Here is a 21,821-nt window from a genome sequence, read left to right on the forward strand (position 1 = left end):
TTGGGAATGCTGCTGGCAGGTGGCCCTCAGCTGTCAGTCCCCTTTGGGGACTGTCTCCAACTGAAAGGAACTGTCTTGTCAAGGTCGTGCCTCCCCCCAGGGATGTCCTCATCCCAGGGCTGATGGCGGAGTGGGTATCCAGGCTCCACTCTCGGCCCCGCAGCTCCAGGCCCTCCTGAGGAACAGCTAAGGCCTGTGTTGGGTCTGCCTCACAGCCCAGCTTATCTCTCTGCCCAAACCCTGCTTCCTCTTCCTTCCAGATGTTGAGCCCAGGAACAGCCCTAATAAGCCTCCTGTGCTGTAACGTTGTCCATCTCAGAGTCTGCTGCCTGGGGAAGCGAATCTGCAGCCTATTCTGTCAGGGTGAACCACAGCCACTAGACTGCAAGCTCCGCCTCTGTCCTCACCTCTGAGAACAGTGCTTCAGTATTTGAGCAAAGGGATAAATCACCTACATAGAACAGATGGAAGGCAGTCCTCCATGGACGGGTTTGCAGAGCTCAATCAAGTCCTTTCTGTCTTTGGAGTATATGAGTTTGACCCACTGCAGAGGATGTGGTGAGGGTGGTATGAGCTGGTGCATGTGAAGAACGGACCCTGTATGACTACAGTGGAGATAGAAAAGTAGCGAATTTCCTGCCCCAAATTCAGCGCACGTGACACACTTGGGGTTATGGACTATCCCAGGAAGAGACAGAGAACAGGTACTGCTTCAGCTTTCTATCAAAAGAGGCCATGGTGCAAAGGATGTTAAGAGATTTGCCTCAAGTTCAATAAGAAAATGAACGCGAAAGGCAAGAAAATAATTCGAGCACTGACTCATAACGCACTATACCCATTTCCTCAGAGACCGAGGTCATCTGACGACCATTCTCGACTTTATTCCCTCCCCACGCACACAGGGCAGCCCTTTAGACTATGGTTCCTAAGTTATCCACGCCATGTTTTAGAAATACCCTCTACGTCACAGCAGAGCTGCTTCCTAACTGTGCTTTGGAGAACAGACTCCACTAATGACTGGAGTATTAATCTGTATGTCTTTCTACCTATTCTTTTAACATATTCTTTAAATACAGTTTTTAAATTAAAAAATTAGTCCCAAATTCTCTATTCTTAAGGATTTATAGATTCTCAGATATTCAGAGAGTAATTTGTATATATTTTTCCTTTGGCGAATCAAATAATATTTATTACATACTTACCATGGTGATTGAAAAAAAGAAGATATGCAAGTAGGAGCCTATAAAATTATATTTTTACTATTAACTGCCCTCTGTACACTTCTTTCTTATGTTCAGCATAGCTGGGGTTAATTTTAGGGATTGGTGTATCTTTAGAAAATTTGTGCTCCCATTGAAGATGGGCTGAGATGAACAATGGACCATTTTTATTGAGATCCAAGGTAGACTCTCTCCTGTCCTTCCCTCTATGAATATGAAGGTCTCCATCCTGAAAGGTGAATACCCTGAGGGGTGGGGAGGGCCAAAAGATCATCTCTTAACTTTACAGACTTTTTGTGAAAGTTCCCAAAGCTTGTTGACACTTATGTAAAGGTCTGGATGCTGAGAGAAAGGGATAGGAAAGCATTTATATTTGTAAAGGACTTAAACATCTGTTTTAAAGTGAATTTGATGTTGTCCTGTGAGGTGTTTCCCTTCTTCCAGTCATTGGATCTGAAAGGCAGGTGCCCTGGCCTGGGCTGATGACCACCTTCAGGCACGGCGTGCTCTGGGTCTTAGCAGCCAAGTTATCACTGTTCTAGATTTTGTGCAAAACATAATACGATTCACACTGAAATGCTGCTTCAGAGAGCGAGTATTCCAAGACGTCAAGCTAGTTACCCCAAAAGGATGTTGTAAGATACTCCTGATAGGGGGGCGAAATCAGCCAACATTCAAGCACACAGCACCAGAGAAACAGGGACTCACCCGAGTGAGACTTCTGGAACGAGAGCTGCTGGCCCGACTCTCCAGACTGCCCCCTCTGCTCAGGCCACCAAGCTTGCAGCCGGGCAACAAGTCAGGGTCCATCTCCCAAGAGTCTGACTTCTGGTGATGGACAGGCATCTCCACAGTAACCCCGGCCGCTGGCTCAATCACAGGAAGTGGGGAAGGGGCCGGTGTCCCATGCCCAAGTAGTGGGTCACCTCTGGAGGAGTAAGCACAAGGTGACAAGGGTTAGTGAGCTCAGACAGCGAAGGCCTCATTCCCCCAGGACGAGCAGGCGTCACGAGATACAGTCAGCTGGTCCACAGCCTCGACCGTTAGGACTAATAATTAGGACCCCCAAAGTCAACTTGTTTGGTGATGCTCATTTCCATTTCTCCTTTATCTCCTTCTCCATTATGAAGACGTACGAATTATTTTTATTTTATTTTTTATTGAAGTAGAGTTGATTTACAATGTTGTGTTAAGTTCTGCTGTACAAGCAAAGTGATTCAGTTATACATACATATATATTTCTTTTTTTTTTTTTTTTGCGGTACGCGGGCCTCTCACTGTTGTGGCCTCTCCCGTTGCGGAGCACAGGCTCCGGACGCGCAGGCTCAGTGGCCATGGCTTACGGGCTCAGCCGCTCCGCGGCAAGTGGGATCTACCTGGACCGGGGCACGAACCCGTGTCCCCTGCATCGGCAGGCGGACTCTCAACCACTGCGCCACAAGGGAAGCCCATATATTTCTTTTTATATTCGTTTCCATTATGGTTTATCACAGGATATTGAATATATCAATATTTCCCTGTGCTGTACAGTAGGACCTTATTGTTTATCCCTCCTATATATAATAGTTTCCATCTGCTAACCCCAAGCTCCCAATCCATCCCTCCCCCACCCTTCTCCTCCTTGGCAACCACAAGTCTGTTCTCTATGTCTGTGAGTCTATTTCTGTTTCGCAGATAAGTTCATATATTAGATTCCACATATAGGTGATATCATATGATATTTGTCTTTGTCTGACTGTATGATAATTTCTAGGTCCATCCATGTTGCTGGCATTATTTCATTCTTTTTTATGGTTGAGTAGTAGTAAGAATTATTTTTAAGGAAAGATGGGTGTACTAAAAATTTCTTTCGTGCTGAAAATTTGATGAAATAATGTTCTGGCGCCGTCCTCTGCTCTTTGGGTCTGTGCTTTCACGCTCCGTCACACTCAGACTCAGGCTTTCCCTGTACTCCTTATAAATTCTATTCTTTTCTGCCTCAGACACCACAACATTATGGTTCCTTTTCCAGCCTCGTTACAGTTCAGAGTTGAGGTAAAGTGACAAGAGCTAACAAATTACTAATGGAAGTTTGGTTGACATCTCCGAAATTCCAGACTCTTTGGAGGCCATGATACTACTGCAGTTTCTACATAAAATGTTAAGGTCCCATCAGTTAATACCGTCGGGAAGTTCATGTTCCCACTTTCAGGAACAAGGACACTGAAACTGCCCCCCCGAGCCCTAGTCTCATACAGTCCTCTGACTGTTCCAGCAGGAAATTCAGCTCAGCCCCTGAACAACAGACAACTGAGTTCAACAAAACCTTCCAGAAGACCAAAGAAGGCTAGTAGGGAATAAGGGAATACGCCTCCTGTCCATTACATATGACCTGATGTTACGGCAAGTGAGGAAATAGATGCTCACCCCTCCCTAGACTGAAAGCACCACCAGGTGGCCTTACGAGCCCCTAAAGAATCCCGAGGGGCACGTGAGCTAAAACCACCATAGGTGCCATCTGGTGGGGTGGGGGCGGGCAGTGAGTCTTCCCCTGACAACAGTGAGAGGAAAGACGGGAAGCGAGGTACTGATTCACCTCCAGTGAGGGACCTAGGGGACCGTGTGCTCGGTGGGACAGGACCTGGAACTTGGCTCCGGATCTGTGCAATGAGACAGCACATGGGTCCCTCCGTGGGGCGGAGGGTGGTAACTGACTACACCATCCGAGAGCACGCCTTTCTCCCGTGCTACTAGCGTTTTAAAAGCTATTCTGATGCTGTAAAACTGTAGTGTTTAGACTTCCACAAATTATTCCCTTGAAAGAAGGTGAGGAAGCTAATCAGAATTCTCCAGAAGGCAGAGTCTGTTGGGGAGAAAGTGGAAACCTTGGTTCAATATCCTTCACAGGCTCAAGCCGTCCATCTTCTTTCATCTCTTAAGGAATTGAGAACCAGGGGCTCCCTGGTCCTAGTTCTCCAGGAGCCAAAAATATAGAATTCCATGGGTGAGCCACTGTGGGGCGTGGATTTCTGAGCGTGGGGGCAAGGTCTGCACCGGAAAGGGGAGAGCGTGAGGTAAAGAAGCAGGAGCAGATCCGTCTGACAGAGCGGCCAGAGCCGTGAGTCTGTGAGGTCATGACCACCTCACAGCATCTAGTCTCCTTGCCCAAACAAGGGCTCACTTTTTGTGTTTGCTAACAGTGCACTTTAGAAAAGGGAGGCCAGGGTCAGACTCAGAGGGCTCCATAGATGAAGAAACCGACTTCCCCCAGAGGGCGCAGGGCAGGCTCGCTACGGGGGCGCCACAAGCTAGCGCCACGAGGGGAAACTAGAGCCGCCTGTGCGTGTTTCTGTTGATTCTCTTGGGCTTCCTGTGTTTGTTGCTCGGTACTTACTAGGAACACCCTTTTCTGCTAAGGTTGAAGGTCACAAGTGCTCTACAGTCTTGGTAAACCTCTGTCTGCCGAACGTGGCCGGTCAGGCGTGGAACTGGTGGGGCTGGTGGGGCGGTGAACCTCCAAAGTGAGTGCACTGGAGCCAGAGAGGAAGGCAGCTCCTCCTCTTCGTCCTCCCCTGTACATTCCAGAAAGACCTGGAATGGCCTGGATGGAAGGCATCCAGCCCTCCTCCCACTATCACCCCACTCCGTCACAGTTCCAGACGGCCACAGTCAGGTCTGCAGAGCAGCCCAAGGAGCTAGGTCCTTCCACTATTCACCAAACCCCGGAGATGAGTCATCTTGTCAAAGACCCGTCCTCAGGCACAGTGGCTTTCAGCCTCGTCACACAAACAGCTTTGGGGACATCTTTGACACCTCCCTGTCCCTGCCACTCACAACCAACCAGCTGCCCAGCCCTGTTGATTTTTCCTGCCCAATGTCAGTTGGATCCACTTCCTTTCTGGTCCCCCTCCCAAGTTCAGGACCATTTTTACCACATCTGACTGTTCTTGCTTTTTCCACTCTTGGCCATCCTTTTGCTGTATTTTTCTGCTGGATTAATCTTGAAACACCACTGTGATGTCACCACTCTCCTAAAAGCAATCACCCTCAACCCACTCCCCACAGGCTGCAGAATCAAAGTTCGTCCTATCAATCCATCCTTGCTTCACTTAGAACCCTATATTCCTTTCTAGTCTTAGCACGTTCTTCTGATGTTTACTGTTCTCCTACTTCATATGGGGCAGATTCCAGGTACTAGAGAAAGACCGATGGGTAAGAGGCATCTCCTTCCCAGAGGAACTGAATCCAGCAATGGGTCAGAACCAGATCTACTGAATACATCTGTGGGGGTAACAGCTGAGCATGTGCATTTTTATCAAGTTCCACAAGTAATTCTGCCACATGGCACCAACTCTAATGGAGGACGGACGCATCACCGTGTTCAGCGCCAAGATAGGGCACCTGGGAGCAGGGGGAAGGTGCCCATACTCCCCGGGAGGACTCAGAGACTTTCAGAAAGGCCGGCAATAAGAGAGGTTTGAGATTTCAGGTTTAAACAAACCGTGCTGGGCATTCCAAACACAGAAAGAGAGTAAGCAACACATGGCCTATTTGAAACGTCGTGAGTGGCTGGGGTGAAGCCCTGAAATGAGCTAAAGCACAACACAGAATGAGCTGGAAAAGGGAGAAAGGGCAAATAGAGGCACACGGAGAAGTGGACCCGAGCGAAGAGGGACTTGACTCTTGAACTTCACCCACAGGTGGTGGGGGGCCCTGGGGAGGGGCAGCATCACATTTATAGGTTAGAACGGTGACGCTGGCAGCAGCTGGGGGGTGACGGCACCAGAGGGGGAACCTGAAAGCAATCAGGACAAGCGAGGTACAAGGAGGAGGAGGCCGCTCAGTGCCCTCCGGGACACAGTCTGGAGTGTGGAAAGAGCTAAAGGACAGAACAGAGTCTAGTATACTGCCACGTGTATAGGGAAAGAAATGAAAAATATCTGTGTTTATGCTGTGCTGTGCATAGAATCTTTCTGGAAGGATACACGAGAAAAATTCCAACAAAGCCTGCCTGTGGGGAGGGAGAAATGGATGAATAGGAAGTAGCTGGCATCATTACAGTAAGAGCAGACAAAGGAAACGAAGGCAAAAGTGAATACTAGAAACAAAGAGGATTACTTCAAAATGATAAAAATTTCGATTTACCTGCATGTACCTCAAATATAAATAACATGAGTTAATAAACCCACCATTATAGTGGGAGATTTCTGCACACCACTCTTAACAATAGATAAATCCAGCAGACTGGGAATAAAGAAGATTTAAACAACACAATTAACAAGTTTGATCTGAGCGACATTTACAACATACTAAGTGAAGCACCGTATTTATTTATTTATTTATTTATTTTGCGATACGAGGGCCTCTCACTGTTGTGGCCTCTCCCGTTGCGGAGCACAGGCTCCGGACGCACAGGCTCAGCGGCCATGGCTCACGGGCCCAGCCACTCCGCGGCATGTGGGATCTTCCCGGAACGGGGCACGAACCCGTGTCCCCTGCATCAGCAGGCAGACTCTTAACCACTGCGCCACCAGGGAAGCCCCAAGCAACTTCTTAATACATATTTTTTCATGTTCACATAGAATACTTATGGAAACTGATGGCATCCTGGGCCAGAAATCAAGTCTCAGCAAATTTCAGAAGACTGGTGGTATTGGAAAACACATTATTTTACTACAAGGCAATTAAATTAGAAATCAGTGACCTAAAGATAATCAGAAGAATCCATGTCATTAGGAATTTATATTTCTAAGTAACTCTTAGAAATAGTATTAGAAAGTATTTAGAACTACATGATAATAAAAATACTGCACATCAAAACCTGTGGGATGTAGCTAAAACATCACTTAAATGCTTACAGTGTTAGAAAAGAAGGCTGGAATTTAATGAACCAAGCAAGTAACATGTAAATTAGAAAAAAACCAAAAGAATAAACACAGAATAGACAGGGGAAAAAAAAGAATGTGAAATTAGATAAATAGAAAAACATATAATAGAGAACTAAATTTCAAATTTTATTTATTTATTTATTATTTATTTATTTATTCATTTATTTATGGCTGTGTTGGCTCTTCGTTTCTGTGTGAGGGCTTTCTCTAGTTGTGGCAAGTGGGGGCCACTCCTCATCGCGGTGCACGGGCCTCTCACTATCGCGGCCTCTCGTTGCGGAGCACAGGCTCCAGACGCGCAGGCTCAGTATTTGTGGCTCACGGGGCTAGTTGCTCCGCGGCATGTGGGATCTTCCCAGACCAGGGCTCAAACCCCTGTCCCCTGCATTGGCAGGCAGATTCTCAACCACTGCGCCACCAGGGAAGCCCCCAAAATTTATTGTTTTGAAAATGCTAATAAAATTGACAAACTTTTGGCAGAACTAATCAAGAAAAAATAGACAAACAATATCAGAATGAAAAGGGAAACATAACTACAGATGCCACAGGTATTGAAAGGGGGGTATTATAAACAATTTTATGCCAGTAAGTTTGAAAAGATAGATGAAATGGACAAATTCCTAAGAGAAGATCTCCTTAAAACTAACACCAAGAATAAAAGAAAAAATCTGAATAGTAATATAATCATTAAACAAAATGAATCATTATATAAAAATCTTACAACAAAGAAAACAGCACATCCAGAAAGGTTTACTACAGAGCTTTATGAAACATTCAAGAAACAAATAACTCTAAGTTTACACAAACTTCTGCAGAGAAGAGAAAAAGTAGAAACAAACATTTCCTTTTGAGGCTATTAAAACCTTGATGCCAAAACCCAAGAATGTACAAAGAAGAAAAAATTACAGGCTGCTGCCATTCATGAACACAGATACAAAAAGTCCTAAACAAAATCATTAGTAAGCTGGATCTAGAAAGCAAATAATGACCAAGATGACTTAATCCCAAGAATGCAAGGTTGGAATAACGTTGATTTTCCAACATACAGTACAACATTAATTGATTAAAGGAGAAATGTCATACAGTCATTTCAGTAGATGACAAAAAGCATCAGACGAATTTAATATTATGCATAATTTAAAAATAAACCACAAATTATGAAGAGAGAACTTTTTAACCCAATAAAAGATATCCATAAAAATTATAGCAAACATCATATTTGATGGCAAAATATTAAAACCACTCCCATTACCACCATCCCATCCTCTATTCTATATTGTATATTAAGTCATAACCCACATATAAGGCAAGAAAAAAATGTATAAGGATTTAAAAGGAAGATGTTATTATTCACATATAATTACAGTCATTGTAGAAAACTCCAAAATTCTGTCAAATTATTAGAATCAGTAAGAGTTTAACAAAGTCACTGGGGATAAGCCAATATAAAAAAAATTAATTTCTATATACTAGCCACAAACAACAACTAAAAAAGATACCATTAAAAATAGCATAAAATTGTACTTCCATGTTGGCGCAGTGGTTAAGAATCTGCCTGCCAATGCAGGGGACGCAGGTTTGATCCCTGGTCCAGGAAGATCCCACATGCCGCAGAGCAACTAAGCCTGTGCGCCACAACTACCGAGCCTGCGCTCTACAGCCCGGGAGCCACAACTACTGAGCCCACGTGCCACAACTACTGAAGCCCGCGTGCCTAAAGCCCGTGCTCAGCAGCAAGAGAAGCCGCCGCAATGAGAAGCCCACGCACGGCAACAAAGAGTAGCCCCTGCTCACCGTAACTAGAGAAAGCCCACGTGCAGCAACGAAGACCCAACGCAGTCATAATTAATTAATTAATTAATTAAAAATAGCATAAAATAAAGATGCATATATGTATATATACATTATATTACTTGGGAAAAGATTTAACAAAAGATGAACTCCAAGACTAAGCAAAAACAAGGTAAACCTTTTACAATGGAATACCGTTCATCAGTCAGAAGCAATCAATTGGACGATGGCATGGATGGATCTTGAAATGTATGGAGTGAAAAGTTATAATTAGAGTCAGCACAATCCATGTGTATACATTTAAAGCACACACAGCCCTGTATTTTACATCCATAACCAGGGACACATCCCAGTGGTGCGGATGGGTGGATGGGGGGCGGGGCACACATCGACTGTACTATAGTCTACACCTGGTCTGCTCCACCACACTGTTTTCTTACACACCTCTTACTGCCCGAAAAACAATAAGGAAGATTTCCTGCAGGTTTGAATAATAATGATTTATCAGATCATTTTATCACCTGGGAAACTGTGAAAAGTCCAGATCTCAGGAGATGACACGGGACATATGAGTTTGGATTTAAAGAGAGAAGCAGAGAAGACACCCATAATCTAGGAACCCTGGGGCAATTTAGGAGGGAGACGCTGAAGGCAGTCTGGCTTAACTAGGAAGGAGAAACCTTGAATTTAAACTTTTCTTGGATCATAGTTTAGCTCAAAATTAGCCAGGGAAAGGTTGACCAGATCCAATTTACCTAAGAATCTAAACTGGAACAAATAGATAAGTTCCCTTACATTCAACTACTAAGCTTTGTCCCACTTGGTGGGGGGAAGGGAATCGCGTCTTCTGAGACTTAGATTCCCTGCAGACATGCTAAACAAAATCACAAGGGTGATTATTGTCTTTGCAGTTCTGAACATGAAGGGGAAAATGATCCTCCTTAACCAAGTGATGTGGAACTAATTTTGCTTAGCATGTCTGTGTTACACTTTAAAAAGAGAACGTGCTCCAACTCACAGCCAAGGCAAACGCTTCACAAAAGAAAAGAAAGGTTGGGTCTTAGGGTTCTGAACCCCGTGGGCTATGATCCAGGCTTAGAGACCCCGACTCCTGTCTAGACACCACTATGAACCACCACAGCTACCGCACAGTCAGCAGAAGCACAGCTTAGCTGGGAAAGGAGGAGAAATGAGCTTTTTAAAAACACCCCCTTCCCAAATTGGGCCATCCACAAGGGCCAGACCCATGTGCAAACCTACATCCCACTCTTTCATCATCTCATTCTCCATTAATAGGAACGTTGGGAAGATTTGTTCCCAAACCTAGAAAAAGAATCTTAGGACAGAAATTACCTTGAAGACTATATCCTGAGAAATCCCAATATGATGATTTAATGGCCAAGCCGCTTTCAAAAAGATATGTTCTTCTTGACCTTCAAGGACATTAAAAAAAAATGAAGGAGCTTCCCGGTGGGAACTGTTTCTGAGTCATCACAGCTCATTACCACTCATGGGCTTTCCCTATGGTTAAGCAGTGGGCGAAAGTAAAGAAAGAGCCATTTTTCATGGAATGTACACACTCTTAGATGAAATAATCAGAAAACACAAAATAGCCATTGTTGGCCTTAATGCTGCCAGCTCCTGACAACCTTTGTTTGTCTGAACATGTACTGATGTACTTTGCTCTGATTTACACAAACAAAGAAGACAGGGGTCCTACTTTTAGAGTTTTCTATAGCTTCTATAGTTTCCTGTCTGGTTCTCTGCTCATTCCTGTTTTTATGGGAGTGATGTGCATTAACAAAAATGAGTTTTATAATGAGAAATTACCTAGAAGATGAAGCTGTAATCGATGCCAAGACTCTTTTATACTGTTTTATTAACCTAATCCATAAGTTAAAAGGAAACGGAGTCCTGATATTCTTTCTTTTCTACTATTCAACTTAATTATGGCTTGAATAAAATTCTTAGACTAATCATTTCATTTCTCCCCCTAAACATAATTTATAGGTGAACTCCATAGAAATGATTGTGCTCTAGTTATGACAACACATCTGATAATGCAACACAACTCTCAGTCCCACCGCCCATTTCACACATAAAGGACAGTCTCTGGCCCCTCCCATCCCTCTCAGTACCAAAGATGCACATTTAGACACAAATGTACAGAACTGACCTGGTAGGCAGGTAAAAGTCATTTGGGGTCCTGTAGTTCATTTTCTTCCAAGTTTTCTGCCCTCAAAAACTTTGTTAAAAATAAAACAGGGCTTCCCTGGTGGCACAGTGGTTAAGAATCTGCCTGCTGCCAATGTAGGGGTTCGAGCCCTGGCCGGGGAAGATCCTATATGCTGCGGAGCAACTAAGCTCGTGCACCACAACTGCTGAGGCTGCACTCTAGAGCCCGCGAGCCACAACTACTGAGCCCGCGTGCCATAACTACTGAAGCCCTCGCGCCTAGAGCCCGTGCTCCACAACGAGAGAAGCCACCTCAATGAGAAGCCCACGCACTGCAATGAAGAGTAGCCCCCGCTCGCCGCAACTAGAGAAAGCCCGCACACAGCAACGAAGACCCAACGCAGCAAAAAATAAATAAATAAAAAATTTAAAAATAATAATAATTAAAAAAAAAGATTCAGTGCAACATTCACCAGTGAATTGCAAAGACCTAATTAACCTTTCTGAAATCCTGGATTCCTTTTGGGACCACAGGCCTATCAAAGTGGGCACCGTTTTCGTTTTCCTAACCAATCCTGCCAAGGAGCTGTAAGAACATAGGGCTTTAAAGTGTGTCTGGAATCTGGCCTAACCTTGTCTCTTCACACTTATTCCCACAATAGGAACCCTTTTATCCAGCCGGGTCTCCATGCTCTGCTCGGGTGTGAGCCACGTTTGGACTGCTTCCCCGTCCCTCTCCTCTCCATCCTCAAAGCCTGGCTCCTGAACGATGGTAAACCCCATCCAGCCTTCCTTTGGGAGGCTGCCCATCGCCTGGCTCCTCCAGTACCTACTGCTTACTTTCCACCACTTTTTAACCACATGATGCCACCTTTGTCCCTCTGATACAACTCATCATGTCAGATTTCATTATGCTCGTAATTCCTTTTCCTCAGTTAGACTAGACTTGCAGGCAAAGCTCTCTCTCTCTTTTTTTTAAAACTATAGCCACAGGATTTTGGAAAATATTCATCCCAAAATATTGACTTAGTATTTGTTACTTAACCAAAATTTATGTTTTATTTATTTTTGAAAATATTTGTATGGAAGTACAGTTGCTTTACAATATTGTGTTAGCTTCAGGTGTACAGCATAGTGATTCAGTATTTTTTGCAGATTGTATTCCATTATAGGTTATTGGAAGATAATGGCTATAATTCCCTGTGCTATACAGTATATCCTAGTTGCTTATCTATTTTATATATAGTAGTTTGTATCTGTTTATCCCATACCTCTAACTTGTCCCTGCCTTCCCCCCTCTCCCCTTTGGTGATCATGTTTGTTTTCTATGTCTGTGAGTCTGTTTCTGTTTTGTATATACATGCATTTGTATTATTTTTTAGATTCCATGTATAAGTGATATATAGTATTAGTTTTTCTCTGTCTTATTTCACTAAGCAAATACTCTCTATGTCCATCCACACTACGTCAAATGGCAGTATTTCACTCTTTCTTATGGCTGGGTAATATTCCATTGCATTTATACCATGGTTTTTTAATCCAGTCATCTGTTGATGGGCACTTGGGCTGCTTCCATGTCTTGGCTGTTGTAAATAGTGCTGCTATGAACACAAAATTTATATTTTAAAACTCTAAAACCATGAGAGTATCCTTAAAACAGACCTTTGATGTAGAAGAAAAGTTTGAACAGGTAGGAGTTGTTTCAGACACGTTAACCTTGTTGCAGTAACTGCCCTTTACCGTCTATCATATTCAGAGACCAAAGCCTTGAAATTTATGAGAAATTACTCTCAGTCAACCTTTATATTCCAATCAAGGGCAAATGTGGAGCAGGAGGGAGTAACTTTAAACACAAATAATGATCTGTTAAAAACTTGGCACCAATAACATCGGACACACTAAGCCAGTAATGCTTCCCGATATTAACATGTGATAAGTATCAGGATGAATGCACACACGTATACATCAACAGGTGTAACCATGACCAAAATTAACTTCTAAAATGGGCCTCTACACAAATAAACAGCTGAAGTAAAATAAATAAGTAGTAACTATTCTTTAGTATGGGCTCTTTCTCCATGTCCAGAAAACAAAAGCCTTGGAAAGAAAAGAATGCTTCCAAAAAATACTCACTAAGCAAACTAGCAAACTAGAACTGGATCCCAGCACAGAACATCAAAGGGAAATCTTTTTCAGGTAGAGGCTCGTTGTTGCTGGGAGAGCTGGGGGCAGAGGCTTAATTTTGTCTGGCGTTTTCAACGGTTGACATGGTCAATGGTTTAGCATTCCTTTTCCTTCGCTTTTTTCTCTGAATGGTTTTTTCCCTTACTTCTGAAGATGTCTGCTGTAAGAACTTAGGACCTTAAACTCTTAACTGGCACTCAAGGGTATTAAAGACAAACACTTCAAAGGCTGGTAGTTTTACTTCTCCAGAAGAATTAGCATGCTTTCATTTAGAAGTTTTTTTTGGGGGGGGGCGGGGGGGAGGAAGCTCTTACTGAACAATGTAAAAAACAAGGTTGGTTTCAGATCTTCTCAATTGTGAATAGTTTCAACTGTTAATAGGAGGCAGTAATTAATTTACTTAAGGTGGTATGCCACGTGAAAGTAACTGATTCGCCTACTCATAAGCAAACACTTTCACAGCAGAGGCCTCAGCCAGGTAGGCTGGTTAACTAACAGGCCCCAAGGGAAGAAGCCTCCCACCACCAGTGTACTACCACTGAACAGAAGATTCGGAAATCAGATTTTCCCAACGTAAATCCTCACCTGAAAAAACCTTGCCCAGATTTGAGTTTTGTTACTAATAACAAAAAGTAATGACCCAGGAAGAAGCAAACAGAAAAGCATCAACAGGAGGAAAATCTAGTTACATCTGATGAAATGTTTGCAAAGGTTGACACTTCAAATTTTGATTTTTGGCTCATTTAAAAATATTTACATTCTATATGCATACTGCATTTCTGGATTGTTTAACAAATTAAAAAAAATCAAAGGCAAAATCCCAGCTTAAGTTGTTCTTGTTTCGTTAAACAAGCTTGTGTGCTTTCTCTTTATTTATTCAGCAAACATCACCAGAGCACGCACTATGCCCTACTCCGGGGAGCTAAAATGTAGACCTTCTTACTTGTCATAACAATTATACCTCATTGTTTTATAATGCTTTTTCTTTCTTCTGAGGAGCTCAAAAAAATTCTTAGCTAAGTTTTTCATTCCTCCTCACAGCAAAAATAAAGCTGACCGAGAGCATGTTCATTCTGCGCTGGTATTTACAACACCTGGTTAGACTGGAAGCCAAGATCTGATTTACATTTCTTATCTCAGGCTGAACAGATTTAAATCCAAACCTGAGTGGGGCAAAGCTCCTGCAAGACCTCCTGCTGGGTCAGTCCACTGCATCAGACTTTGAACCCCGTCTTCCCCAATCTCTTTGCCAGCCGTGCATCTCCAGAGGCTCTCTCCTCCCTCTTCCTGGACACCTGCAACCCAGGAACAAAGCACTCAACTCCCTCCCTGCAAATCCAGGCCCTTGGGTGCAAACTCCTACCCCAGTTTTAATAGAGGGGAAGAGACAAGGGGCTTTCAGAACTTTTTCAAGAAATGGGGGACTTCCCTGGCGGTCCAGTGGTTAAGACTCCATGCTTCCAATGCAGGGGGTGTGGGTCAGGGAACTAAGATCCCACAAGGTGTGGGGCGTGGCCAGAAAAAAAAAAAAAGAAATGGGGACAACCAGTATAAAACAGATAATCAACAAGCACCTGCTGTATAGCACAGGGATCTCTACTCAGTATTATATAATAACCTATAAGGGAAAAGAATCTGAAAAATACATAAATATATATATATCTGAATCACTTTGCTGTACACCTGAAACTAACACAACTTTGTAAATCAACTATATTTCAATTTAAAAAACTGGAAACAAAAAGAAAAGAAATGTGGACAACCGAATGTTTGTTGAAAAAACTGGATGACTCTAACCAACAGTTAAGATGATACTGATGTCAGCATTTCAAGGGCCGCCTATCAGCCTCTCTGAGAGAAAGCTCAGCACCTTAATTGAATCAACAGTGGAATTTGATAATTACTCAAATTACTCAAAATTTGACAAACACCCCTTGGCTACTGAAGCTGTCTGGCTCCTCACCACTTTGGAAAAGAAAAACAAGACTGACATGAGAATTCGGTAGGAAATACAGTATTTAACACACTGTATTTTTTTTTTTTTTTTTTTTTTTTTGCGGTACGCGGGCCTCTCACTGTTGTGGCCTCTCCCATTGCGGAGCACAGGCTCCGGACGCGCAGGCTCAGCGGCCATGGCTCACGGGCCCAGCCGCTCCGCGACATGTGGGATCTTCCCGGACCGGGGCACGAACCCCTGTCCCCTGCATCGGCAGGCAGACTCTCAACCACTGCGCCACCAGGGAAGCCCAACACACTGTATTTTTATGTGAATTTTCAAGTTCCCGGCAACATTCTTCTAGCGGTTGAGAAGGGAAGGGTCAGACCCCTGGCCGGCAGTTAGTAAATCGAATTGTGTGAAGCTGCCATCGGCGTAGGTCAAAAATAGTTGAATATAGGTAGTTTTCTATGGTTAACCTAACAGTTTTGGAACTGAATTGATAATTAACATTGTAAAAAAGCAAAGTGTTCCTTGAAATGCAATTTTGGTTGCAGTGTGGCTTTATTACACATAGATACTAAAATGCTTTCCCTCAGATGATACCTCTGAAATCACAAAGGAATGAATAGGGGGGAAAATACACAACAGGTTCACCTCACACACACTTTACAGACAATCTGACTGATGAAGTGAAGCTGCCTGTATCAGCAGGAGCCCAGACCACAAATTCATTGTTCTCTAGTATGTGTGGAGGACAAGTTATATGAGGAAACTGAGGTCAGAAAGAGTTGGATTTAGGCTTCAGATTTCCACTCCAGAAGAATGCTTTTTTGGACTTTTTCTGCACCAGAACTTCTATTCAACACTGGACATTTTCAGCGCCATCCCCTTGTCTGTACTGTCTTATCTCCTTCATCTTTCTATCCTGCCTTTCTCAACCCTCAACCCTTAACCCCCCCGCTCAACTCAGATTATTGCCTCAGTGTACAAACGTCTCGTCCACAGCAGAACACAGGCCACTCGTGACCCGTCAGTGGTTCATGCCGCCAAACTCAAGGCTAAACTTTTTGGCATGATGAGCAAAGCCACGGTTCTACCATTCTGACATCCCACTATCCTGCCCTTCTTGGCCCGGTTCCGTTACATCCTACTGAAAGAAAGGGTACCTCTGTCCTCCGCTCCCTGAAGACCTGTGGGCCTCTGAGATAGACTCCCACTTGACACCTATATCTCTTGTTACTAGATCACAAGATTCTCGAAGGCGGGGACCACACTCATTGACCTCTATATTCCCAGTTGTGCCCAGCACGGAAGGAACTTAAATGTTCACGAAAGCTCCTTAATCGTCACAGAAAATGTCAAATGTGCCATTTTGGAAAACAGCACCTGACCAAACTCACCTGTCTAATATAAAAGAGCACAGGCATCTTTTTTTTTTCCCCACACAAGATAATTCCTTTAAGTTTTACAAAATAAACTATTTTACATACACTCATTTGTAAGGGAGAGCTGTGGTGAATCATGAATGTATAATCTCCAGTTTCAAGGTCTGAGGGGGCCTGAGAAGTCATTTAGTCCTGCCCCCAGTTTTACAGACCAGGAAACCGAGGTCCACAAAGGTAAAGTGGTGAACCCGATGGTTACACAGCTATTTGGTATTGAAGCCTCTGGTGGAGAGAGTTAAGTACTGCTCTTTTTCCCTATGCCAGGCTCTATGAATCAGTTAATTAAAAAAAATAAAATATAACCTGCAAACATCCAAAAGAGAAGCATATGAGGAGTAGTAGGTTTATATCTCCAATGACGACTCAGTGATCAGCACATGGCAGGTGGCCCAACAGCCTACAAATACTGCTGAATGAAGAGATGAACGGCCCAGGCCTTCGGACCAATAACTAAAATAGGTAGAATATTAAATATTAAAAAAGCACTAGGGCCTCCCTGGTGGCGCAGTGGTTGAGAGTCCGCCTGCCGATGCAGGGGATACGGGTTCGTGCCCCGGTCTGGGAGGATCCCATATGCCGCGGAGCGGCTGGGCCCGTGAGCCATGGCCGCTGAGCCTGCGCATCCGGAGCCTGTGCTCCGCAACGGGAGAGGCCACAGCAGTGAGAGGCCCGCGTACGGAAAAAAAAAAAAAAAAGCACTAGTCAGACAACCGGTCTCCTGGAAGGAGCTGCAGAAGCCGGAAAGAGAAAGAGAAAAAGAAAGAAACAAAACCAAAACAATAGAATGAGGGTTGGAGAAGGTACATACTATACAAACCAAGTCCTATAAAAATAACTATACTTACATGCAAGATGCTGATGATATAAAAGCTAATACAAAAGAGAATCAAGTCCTTGAATAGACCTGTCTCCAAAGAAAATCTGGAAGTGGCCAACAAGCCCATGAAAAGATGCTCATCATTATTAGTCATTAGGGAAATGCAAATCAACACTACAATGAGACACCACTTCATGCCCACTGGGGTGGCAATAAAAACAAAAACATGGAAAATAACAAGTGTTGGTGAGGATGTGGAGAAACTGGAAACCTCCAACATTGCTAGTGGGAATGTTAAATGGTGCAGCTACCATGGAAAACAGTTCGGTGGGTCCTCATAACTTCACTACTCACAATAACCAAAAGGTGGAAATGACCCAATGTCCATGAGCTGATGAATGAATAAGCAAACTGTGATACATTCCTATAATGGAATATTACTCAGCCATGAAAAGGAATGAAGTACTGATTCATGCTACAACATGGATAAATCCTGAGAGCATCATAAGTGAAAGAAGCCAGACATATGTTGTATGATTCTATTAACATGAAATATCCAGAAAGGCAAATCCATAGAGACAGAAAGCAGATTAGTGGTTGCCAAGGCTGGAGTAGGGGGGAAATAGGGAGTGACTGTTTATTGGTTACGGAGTTTCCTTTGGGGTGATGAAAAAGCTCTGGAACTGGATAATGGTGATGGTTGCAAAACATTGTGAATGTACTTTTTTACGCTTTAAATATGTGCAGTTTATTGAATGTCAATTATACCTTAGTAAAGATATTTGAAAGAAAAATTTTTTAAATGGGAAAAGACACATCAAGGAAATATTAACAACAGCAACAATTAAAAGATCACTTCTGGCTATACTACATCAGACAAAATAGACTTTAGGGCAAAAATCCTCACTAGTGATAAAAGTAACTATGTTATGATAAAAATTCAATTCCTATTAGACACTGCATGTCTAACAATATAAATTTACAAATGCATACTGTTAGACATTAAACTAGAAAGCTGTTTATACAAATAGTCTCAGAATATTTTTTACCTCAAATACAAGGAGATATCGACAAAGATCCCATTCTAGTGGGATCTTTCATATACCTCCCTCAATTACTGACATGTTGAGCAGACACAAAGTTAGTGAGGAATGATGCAATTAATAAGGTTCATTTAACGGATATCTGTAGACCTCTACAGAACAAAATGAAAGAAAACACATTCTTCTCAAACACATATAATGTGAATATACTTAATGCCACTGATTTGTACACTCTAAAATGATAAATTCAATGTTATATGTATTTTACTACAAGAAAAAAAAATAGAGAGAGAACCAAGTGTTTCCAGTGGTAGGGTCTTTGGAAATATCCAGTCTGAAGATACGAGTTCATAAGGAGCAATCACATCCCTAACCAATAAGGCAGAATGTTCTGCCTTACACATTCCTCTACTACAGATGCCGACTGCACGGATTTTAAACCTGGATTTTAAACCCAGCACCTACTTTCTCAAAACAGGATTCAAGATTAATGCTGCGGGTCTGGGAGGGGCACAACGGAGTTACTGAGAAGTGCAGCTTCAGGGTGGTTCTCTACAGAGGTGGCTACAGTGACTGCACTGTACTGACGCCACTGTGTCAATGTGAACAGAAGCTGGACCCACTCAGATTCAAGAGGGGAAGGCTGCAACGTTCCAAGGGGTAGAGCTGCCCAGCCCATCCTCCTGAGAACACACAGGCAGCGGGGAATCCACTAACACTGCCACCAGAGAGGGCAGTGGAAACTGAAACGAAAAGCCGCCCTCCACCAGTGATGGCAGCGGCTCAGGTTCTGGGATGCTTCTAGGATGCCACGGCACTACTGGCGGCCATCCACAACCAAGCGGATAAGACGCACTTGAACTCTTGTTCCAGAGGATGCCCTGTTCTCAGTTCTGCTCCACCCAAGCCTTTCCCCTCTCTCCCCCCAGGCTTCAAGGCTCAGCTCTCTCTCCTGTAGTTACTTGAGATGATCTTGACAATCAACACAGGGTGCCAACCACAGGCTCCTAAGGTGTCTGAGAACTTTGGAACCAGGGCCAGGTGTATCTTCAGCTCTTGATGAAGGCTTACTCTATCTGGTTTTAATCTGTTTGAGCCGTGTGGCTGTTATCTAGATGTGTCTGTATGTCCCATGACTAGTTCAGCAGTCAGCACATTGTAGGTGGTCAAACAGGCCTGAAAATACTGCTGAATGAATTAATGAACACGCAGGGCCTGCACGAAAACAAGCAAATCCTGCCCTCCGCCACAAAGGGAGCCACCGTGGTGTCAAACACCCGCCATGTTTTCTTAAAAGCATCTCCCCTCTTTCCAGCCTTCTCTAAATTATCTGATTTTGGCTTTCTGATTTCTAGTAATGGAGAAAATGTGTTACTTTTAAATTATCAGCATCCAACATTCCCCCCCCCCAAAATGTAAAAAAATCTCTGAAGTGCTGTTACCAAGGCATATACCCAGTCCCTTAAAAATGGCTATTACTGGTCTGAGCAAGAAAATACACAAGATTCCATACATACACTGTCAAGTTTGGCAAGAGAGATTTTAGACAACTTCCACCCTTCCCGCCCAATCCCAAGTAAACAGGGCATTTGTTTGTATTTCCACATTGGCCTCATGAACCAAAATACCTCCTCCACCTAGAAAAACAATCTGTAACATTCAGACACTGAGCTTTGAGGGCAGACTTTTCAGTGCATGCTAGAGCAGTAAGAATGTAGTGCTTAAAACAAAAAGTAGAAAAGCATATTTAATAAACTTAGGTTCTCCTGTGAGCATTTTCCTCACGTTTACACTTACATCTGATTTGGTGTTTCTATATCTTTCAGAAGTATAGATTTTTAAAAAATTGTTCTGCATGAAAATTGGAGTCAGAGGAACCTTCTTTCTACAGTCTCCAGCTACAGACCTGAATGTTCTACTGTGTTTAGGGGGAAAAGACACAAAAATCATTTTCCTTTCCTCTAAGTTTTCGCTTTGCACCAAGTAGGTCCTGGCAAAGAGTTAAATGTTTTCTGATGTTAGTTCCTGCGGTTTAAGAAAAAAAAAAAAAAGATAAAAAAATAAAAGGCTAGGTGCTTAAATTTAGACTCCGTAAAACAATACTGGGAAACTTTCAAAGCTTTGGAGAAATTCTGGAGTTTGTTTTATTTGCATCACATCGGCCACATCGCCTTCTCTTTTTTTAATCCCTCCCGCCCCTGCTCACCGGCTGATCCTACACGTTCCCGCGTGATTCAGTTACCTGTTGGGGGTCAGGGGTTGGGGAGCGGGGGTGGGGACGAAAATCTACTGGTCACTTTGCACAGGGCCCAAGTTTAACAGGTGGCTTCGGCCACCTCCTGCCAATATGAGGCTCCCGCCCTCCTCTCCGCGGGGGATGGGACACAGCGCCCTGGGAATTCGACGGTTGCGGCGGCAAGTGGGGCTCCGGGGAGGGCGGTGGGGACAGGGCACGGGTGTTGGGACAACCCGGACCTCTCTGCGCGTAAAGCAAGAACCGTGCCACGGACCACCTTCGCCCGCCGCCAGGACAGCCTCGGAGTCGGAAAGCCTCGCGTCCTCCCCACCGCCCCCGAGCCGGACGCACGCGGACCCCCGTAATCCCGAATGAGGCCCCGGGTTTCCCGGGTGGGAGGCCACCGGGTCGACGACGGCCCCTCGGACGGCGCCAGAGCCCTTCCTAACTTCCAAGGGACGCGATGCGGAGGAGCGGGAGAGCGCGCAGAAGAGATCCCCTCCGGGAGGGCACCCGCAGGGACGCGCGGGAAGCGCAGGCAGCCGGCTCACTAGGAAAGGGGATCGCCCTTCCCTCCCTGGACCCCACCAGAGCCCCGATCTCCCCCGACCGGCTGCAAACGTCGCCCCGCTCACCAACGTGCTGGACGAGGGGATCGACTGCCAGGACGCCCTCCCGCCCTCCGACCCTGTCCGGGATCGAGAAGCCCGCACTCACCTCGCAGGAGTCCCGCAGGCGCCCACCCGGACCGCAAGCGGGAGCCGAGCCCTAGCGCCGCCCGTTCGCCTGTCCGCCCGCGCGCGCCTCGCAGACCTTCCCGGGCCGCCCCGCCGCGCGCGCTCCCGACGGGGTCTCGGTTGCTCCCTCCCTAAAGTCACACGGCGCGCGCCCGGGACATTTAAAGGGACAGGCCCTCGCGCCGGCGCTGCCCTGCAGCCGCCTCTCGGTGTTGGTGCGAGGTTTGAACTGGGGACGATCTGAGGAAACTCCAGCCCCATATCTGAGTTAAACACTCGGAGGAAAAATAGGGATTTGCATTTGAAGCTCTGAATAAGACGGGACATTTTTTTCCCCTCCTTGGTCAGTTTTGGGAGGTTATTTTAC

The 21,821-nt window shown here is 44.5% G+C and overlaps 1 protein-coding gene across 1 annotated transcript in view; it reads right to left on the reverse strand.

The window, feature by feature from the left end:
- Positions 1 to 21,524, reverse strand: part of PROSER2 (proline and serine rich 2) — a 41,177-nt gene extending 19,653 nt beyond the window's left edge. The window contains exons 1-2 of the mRNA XM_082617709.1: positions 21,435 to 21,524; positions 1,929 to 2,148 (exon numbers count right to left, since the gene is read on the reverse strand). Of these exons, the coding sequence (XP_082473835.1) occupies positions 1,929 to 2,066 (138 nt within the window). The 5' untranslated portion in view covers positions 2,067 to 2,148; positions 21,435 to 21,524. The remainder of the gene's footprint in view (positions 1 to 1,928; positions 2,149 to 21,434) is intronic.
- Between the last annotated feature and the right edge of the window lie 297 nt (positions 21,525 to 21,821).

This window comes from Mesoplodon mirus (genome assembly GCF_964341445.2).
Source record: "Mesoplodon mirus genome assembly, chromosome: 4".
Taxonomy (NCBI): domain Eukaryota; kingdom Metazoa; phylum Chordata; class Mammalia; order Artiodactyla; family Ziphiidae; genus Mesoplodon; species Mesoplodon mirus.